Genomic DNA, 7,281 nt, shown 5'->3' on the forward strand with positions numbered 1-7,281 from the left:
TTGGGAAGAAGCTCTACGCAGGTTGTGGCACGTGGGGCCCTCTCTAAAAAAACTGTGACAGTTGAGCAGGGAAATGTATGTAAGAGATGCGTTGGGGAGAACAAGGAAACTATTGGGACTGGTTTAGGAAACAAACAAAAAAAAGTGAAAAACAAACTTGTCCTTTGATAGGAATGCAAGTTATACCGTGACTTTGCCTATTTGATCAAAGTAAGGGAGCTGTATAAAGAACATATGATTGATTGTTTTTAGTACAAATATACGTTATTGTCTCTTACAGAACTAGGTGTTAGCATTCTCTTAGACACAGATCCAGATGGGAATGTATTTTGGCAGTGTGGAGATGGCAACAACAAAAGGCCCACTACATGCTTTGGGAAATGGGATTCATAGACTGGCTTCCAGTGAGGATAACAGAAAACGGGCACTAGGTCGGGTAATTGTGTATGAATTTGAACCTCTGCATAAAAGAAATGCAAGGTGAGAGTTGGCCTCGAACTTCCATTACTATCTCCCACCCTGTTCAGCCTAGCATTAAAGACACTGAAACCTGAACTGGTGTATAAGCAGAGGGAGAACTGCTATATTCTCTAATCCCCCCCTACAAGATCATCCCTGATGATCACACTGAGATACTATTCAGGATCTCTCTGTTTCTATTGGTATGTTCTGCTCTTTGAATCTGGACACTGTCTTACACTCGCATTTCAAAGTTGGCAAGTAATTGTAATCTGTAGGAAATTGGTTAGTTGCATTTATTTATTTCCATACACAAATGGTAGCTTCCAAGAGTTCGAGAACACAACTAGACTAGCCATGAGAGATCTGTGATCAGGTCTGGAGTTGTATTTAAAAGCAACCATGGGAAGAGTGGAGGCTACAATACCGGCAAGGTGAACCCTTTGGACCCTGGGCCCTCTTCCCAGTCTAACACACACAAGCAAGGCAATGGGGGAGGGTTCAATTAGAAAATGGTGCCAGTGTCAGAATCAAGTCCCACCTCTCCTAGCACCTTGGCTCCAATCTACAGGATCCCCCAATGACTGCCTCTAGATTACATTAAAGATTCTGGGAAAATTTAGTCCAGTCATGGCTCTCACAGGTCTTGCCCAGTTGCTTCCAGAACTCTCAAAATCCATTCAAAATCCCATAAATACAACACTCAAGTTTTATTATGGTTATTCCCCCCTCCCAGATCTGGTTCCGTACTACAAATGCATATAAACAGCAACTATACACTGATTCTAGCAAACAGGGCAACAACGACACTATAACTATGGTGGGCAGATCTGCTTTTGTTTCTAAGCAGGCTGTGATTTAAAATTAAAACACAGAGAGAAAGAAAAGTACTACGGTATTCCTTCTATCCTTGGTTGAGTAGTATATAAAATGAGAACAACAAGTAGTCATTCTGTCGAAATACGTAAAAGTTAACAGTAGATTCTCCATTCAGGCTAGCAGAGTTGGTCTTCAGGCTTCCTCATGCATGAGTAGGGACTGATTCGATGAAGCGTTGCTGCCCACCGAGTTAATTCGCACTGAGTGATCGGTGCCATTAGCCTGACTGCAAATGTTACTTGTAACATTTGAATAAGTCTGGGAAAGAAATAAGCAAAGAGTTAATACTGAATGACAGCACACGGCACCAAAATCAGCTATCAGTGCTTTTGCATTTATTCAAGCAGAGTTATGTGCTAAGGAAGATCCTGCTTGCTGTGTAAGACCTGGCTGACTTTGTTTCTCCTCTGCTACAGGCAGTTAAGCCATGGGCATGCCCAGAGATGGGAGCCAAAGGACTGTACAGGAGCTGGAAGGAAGATTCACTAGCAGAGGGGGGGAGACCTGCTCTGCATTCAGAAGCCTCCCCCTGCTCCTGTTTCTACTGCATTTTAACTGGGTTCCCACTAGGGAGAAAAGCAAGACAAATGCCCAGCCATGAGGATTTGATGATTCATCTACACAGCAGAGATCTATTCAAAATTTGAATCTTCCCCCCCAAAATATACCCATTTACACGGAAAACAACATTGCACTTACCTGTAACTACTGTTCATTGAGTATCTTCTGTGCAGTCCCACATGGGGACTGCGCATGAGCAGGCCTGCCATCAGAGACGTTTTTACAGTTAAAAGCCTCCAGGGGGTGCTGCACACCGGAGCCAGAAACTTGTTCCTGCTCAGGGACTACGTGTTCCCATGCAGCAGCGCCCCCACCCTCAGTACCTCTAGCGCCACCAGAGCACGCAGCAGGGCAGGAGGGGAGGGGGTATGTGTGCCTGCACAGAAGATACTTAACGTAACAGATGCTTCAGAAGAGCATCGCTAGAAAAATCAAACAAGGTGGGCTGCTTCCCAGTTTTCACATGGTAAATTCACCTTGCGAAAATCCCCTTGGTTGGGAAGAGTAATGTACACCATGTCCTGGAGAACGCATAACCGCTTAGCGCCCAACGAACGATCTCCACATAGAAAAAAAAGTTTCTGTACTTTGTTGAATCCAAAAAGGTACTGCAAAGAGTAAGATCCACCATTCACGGCTCCCTGCTCCAAGACCTTTGCTGGACCTGTCAGAACTCTGACAGAAATCATATGGAAGACAGAGGATTGAAACCTCTACTTCCTCTGCTCCTAAGAGGTTATTGGAATAATCAAATTGTTATCATCATCCCTTTTTTTGGGGGGGGGGAGTGCAGCATTGGGCATTTTGTACGCAAAGTTCAGATATTTTGCATGGTAAATGACATAATGTGAAAATACTTTCACAGAACTATTTAAAAACACAAAAAATCAAAGGCACGTGCCACCTTGCTTAATGCCGATTGCTCACTCAACTCACAAATCAGTAAGGATGAGAGAGTGCATGCAGAAAAGTTTCTTACGTTGGGACACAATCCACCTCCACAGCAAGAAGTGGGGCAGAAATGTACCCAAACTGCATTTAAAGATCGCTTCGTTTCATTTAAATGTTTCGTGCAACCAGGAAAGATGTGCAATACAGACGGGATTGGAGAGGAACATTTACAGTGCATAACTGCATTACGCAGGACATTCAACACTCCCGTTCTTCAGGAGGCCAGCCTGAGAGCTCGATGCTTACATGGTTTGTGGTATCTGAAATCTGCTGTTCAATCAGCTGTACAATTTGCTTAAAGGTGGGCCTCTTTACAGGATCCACATCCCAGCAACTCTTCATTATCTCATACCTGCAGATAGGGTTATTGAGAAGTCAGCAGGAGATAAAACTTAACGCTTGTACCAAAACACAGATATTATGACATTCGGATGCACGCTATTTTACTTTTTTCAAACAAACCACCAATTGGCTCTTATGAATTGCAAACACAAGGCTTTTATGCAGGTGGGTCTTCCCCGGCCAAAAAAAAATGCTGATGCCATGGGTCACAGGATCCCCATAAGGGGCTGTGCTGCTAAACTGGGTAAAGTTGTCTCCACTTCTAGTGGCTCAAGCTCGCCTCTCCCTCGGGTCAACTTTTCAGGCATCATGGAGAGATGCTGAAGGGAACTGGAGATCTGCCTCAACCCCGTGAGTCAGAATGACTAGCAAATACTGGCTAGAGTTTTAGAACAGAAGGTGATGTAATGCAGTGACGCACACACACATACACCCCGGGCACTTCAAATCTGCACTTTCCCAAGAATACTTATGCTACATATACAAAGTTTTGTACAACTACAAGCAGTTATACCGGTAAGCATGCAAGGGACATGTGGGCCTCTCACTTTTTCCACTAGTGGAAATTCATCCATAGAATGCTTTATCTTCTTCTTCTTTTTTTTAAATCCCACTTTAAAAGCCATCTCTGGCAGACTACCATTGCCTCACCTTTTTGGACTTTAGTCCGCTTGTGATCACTTGGTCCTCGGCTTACTCCTACCCTCAGGGTTTTATCAAGTGCATCCTGTCCTTTCTCATCTGTCCCTGGCTGGTCAGGGACGGTGCCATGACTATGTGTATGTGTACACAGTGCCTACTGCGCTGTTGGCAGTAAATAAAAAATGACAAGCTAGGAGAACATCCGGTTCAAAGACCCAATTATCAAGATCAGGCGATTGTTTATTATACAGAGCTATTGGGTTTATGGCCATCAAAGATCAGATTCATTCTAGGAAACATCAGACTGGAAGACGCTAGATCTGGAACATCAAAACTGCATCGAGCTATTCTCTCTTTGTTCTGCATGAGATCACTATTTCCTCCACATGGGACAGAAAGAACCATGTGTGAGTTCCGCAGTCATTTGCGGCAGCTCAAAAGCTGGCAACAGATGTAAGTTTCCAGTCCATATGGGGCTGCAAAGGTAGGGTAGCAAGTGTATGTGTGTGTGATGTCTGGTGAAGTTTCAAGGAATGGTACTCGCTGTTCAAGGAGGGCTTCCAATAGTTGGGACAACGTGCAGAGGCAGAAGCTTTCCATCCCTGCACTTGCACTCTAAAGTATTTTCAACTCTCTGGAATCAGCCAAAGTCAACAAACCAATATATGCAAGTATTGGGGGGGGGGGGGTCATAGTTCAACTGGAACTTCGGATCATTTCCAGTTAAAACTATGACAGGTGAGCAGAGCGGCCCTTGACCTGAGACTGTAGAAAGGTTCTGCCAGCCAGAGAAAAACACTCTCAGCTAGAGGGACCAAACCTCTGTTGCTGTAAAAGGCAACTTTCTGCGTTCCCCTGCGAAGAGGCTCAAGAGACACATTTCCTACAGATCACTGGATACATCTTTTCTTGGTGCAGGATCCAGGTCCCCCTGCTGCCAAATTCTGGGTTTTTTTTTAATTGTTTTGTTCATGGGGAATAGATGTGACCCTGACAGACAGAACAAAGTTTGAGTCCAGTGGCACCTTTAAGACCAACAAAGTTTAATTCTGGGTATGAGCTTTCGTGTGCAGGCGCACTTCTTTGGGTATCTGAAGAAATGTGCTCAGACATGAAAGCTTATACCCAGAATTAAACTTTGTTTAAATAATTGTTTAACTCACAAATCATATAAATCAGTTAAACTTTGTTGAATTCTCATACCCTGCCAGATCACAGTTTGTTAGCCTCCAGCTGACACATTTTTGTCTTCGCTCAGGAAGGAGGGCTCCAGACCAAACTAACTGATGCAGCACCCAAATCACTCGCTCACAACTTTAATGCCAGGAGCTCACAAAGTAGAATGTTTGTTCACAGGACTCCACAGCTTAGAGGGAGCCTTGCTTCCCAGCAGTGTTCCCTCTAAGCTGACTTAGTGTGAGCTAGCTCACTGGTTTTTAGCCTCCGGCTCACACATTTTTGTCTCCGTTCAGGGAGGGATGGCTCCAGAGCAAACTGATTGATGCAGCAGCCAGATCACCTGCTCACAACTTTTAATGCCAGGAGCTCACAGAGTGGGATTTCTGCTCACAGGGCTCCACAGCTCAGAGGGAGCAAAGGCTGGTGGCAGCAGGAGAGAGAGAGAGAGAGAGATTAAACCCTCGACAGGAGCTCACAAAGTAGATTTTTTGTTCACAGGACTCCACAGCTTAGAGGGAGCCTTGCTTCCCAGCAGTGTTCCCTCTAAGCTGACTTAGTGTGAGCTAGCTCACAGGTTTTTGACTTAAGACACTGGCTGTTCTGAATACCTGTCAACATAGGGGCCACTGCATTTTCCGCTAGCTGAAATTCTCAAAGGCAGCCCCACATAAAGCAGTAATCAGACCTGAATGTTACCAAGACATGTGAGACTGTGGTCAGGTCTGTCTTCTCTGGGAATGGCCACACTTGGACGATCAATCAATCACATTAATCAATTACATTTTACCAAAAGTAGGTGCCTTTTCCAGACAGTATCAGATCATTTACAATTTAAATAGTAAAGCCCTACTTAGTATTTTCTTTTTTCTTCTCAATTGCAGTGACGGTGTTTAGTTTGCCGCTCTGCCCATGAAAAGTGGTCTTCTCTGATTAACTGAATACCTATCAAGTCAGTTCAATTAGTGCACAGCCCACTAGGGTTGCCAAGTCCGAAGCAGCGCTGGAGCAGGGGACTCCAGCGCTACTCCAGGAGTTCTCACGCGCACGGCACACACACGTCACCCGGAAGTGGCCCCGCCCCCAACGCGCCCGACGCGATCGTGTCACCTCTGGGCGACGTGCACGTCGTGTGCTTTGGGGGTGGGGTTTCCCTGCCCCCCGGGGGGACTTGGCAAGCCTACAGCCCACTGAAAAAGTATACCTATTTGGAACCATTGTGATTATGAACTTTACAGAAACCTTTAGGCTGTTTAACTTCTAAATAAACTCTGTGTTTAAGTGGAAACAACTGTTTTATTTAGAGCAAAGGATCCCCTTTTACCTCAGAGCCAGCCCCATGCGCTGTCTGCTCTGCCACTCTACCAGATATAACTAAGCCATCCTATTCTTTGGGCCCAACTAAGAATTCTAAGGAAAGAGTCTTTATTGGCAGCGAAAATAAGACAGAAATGCTAAGGAAGGCAAGGAGGCAGCATAACAGCCCTCAACTCAAAACACTATTACAGATGTTACAAATAAGCCTTTACAGAGGTTACAAATAAGGAGTCTTGGAAAAGAGCAAAACTTTACACGAATGCTTTCCTCCCTATATATATATTATAGTGCCCAGAAATTGGTTGCCCACGAACTTGCACAAATAGAAACACAAGTGAGGATAAAATAAGCATGACTTAATGCAAGTGGATACCGCCATCTATTTCTTGCATTCCAAAAAACCTGCTTGTGCAAGAGCTCTAGCACAGGCAGAATTTCTGTGTTGGATCTAATTCATCGCGTGGATAGTCATATCAATGCACGTTGGACATCCTTTGTGTCCGAATGTATTTAAAATATTTCATTCGTTTTTGACGACCGGAGAGGACTGCTTAAAAATATAATTCCACGCCTACTAAAATAAAAAAGAATTAGGCAAGTATCTACAGAACCACACAACTATTGTGCTTTTTGAGAACAGCACTGGTTAGTTCTGAAACACAGGAGACTTTCAAAAATGGCTTGTGATATAATATGGAGGTTTCCTTTTCATAGGGAAAAAAGGTCATCACCTTCTTTGGGCTCACCCAAATGCAGTTCCTACAATATTTTCTATGCTTTTAATGTTGTGTAGATAGTTACTAAATGACCGCCTTAGTTTTCAGATCAGTATACAATTCATGTTCTGCAGCTATTTGGTGAATACTCGTTGCTAGTTTTGACAGCCAGACTACTGTGCTACATTATGTTCACTCCACAGCACGTGATTACATCATAAATTTGATCCCACTGTAA

At 44.2% G+C, this 7,281-nt stretch overlaps 1 protein-coding gene across 1 annotated transcript in view; it reads right to left on the bottom strand.

Moving 5' to 3' along the window:
* Positions 1-1,260: 1,260 nt before the first annotated feature.
* KIT (KIT proto-oncogene receptor tyrosine kinase) overlaps positions 1,261-7,281 on the bottom strand; it is a 63,925-nt gene continuing 57,904 nt past the window's right edge. The window contains exons 18-20 of the mRNA XM_015406117.1: positions 5,415-5,425; positions 3,097-3,202; positions 1,261-1,596 (exon numbers count right to left, since the gene is read on the bottom strand). Coding sequence (XP_015261603.1) covers positions 1,471-1,596; positions 3,097-3,202; positions 5,415-5,425 — 243 coding nt within the window. The 3' untranslated portion in view covers positions 1,261-1,470. The remainder of the gene's footprint in view (positions 1,597-3,096; positions 3,203-5,414; positions 5,426-7,281) is intronic.

The sequence above is a fragment of the Gekko japonicus genome, unplaced genomic scaffold (assembly GCF_001447785.1).
Source record: "Gekko japonicus isolate JY-2015 unplaced genomic scaffold, Gekko_japonicus_V1.1 scaffold896, whole genome shotgun sequence".
Taxonomy (NCBI): domain Eukaryota; kingdom Metazoa; phylum Chordata; class Lepidosauria; order Squamata; family Gekkonidae; genus Gekko; species Gekko japonicus.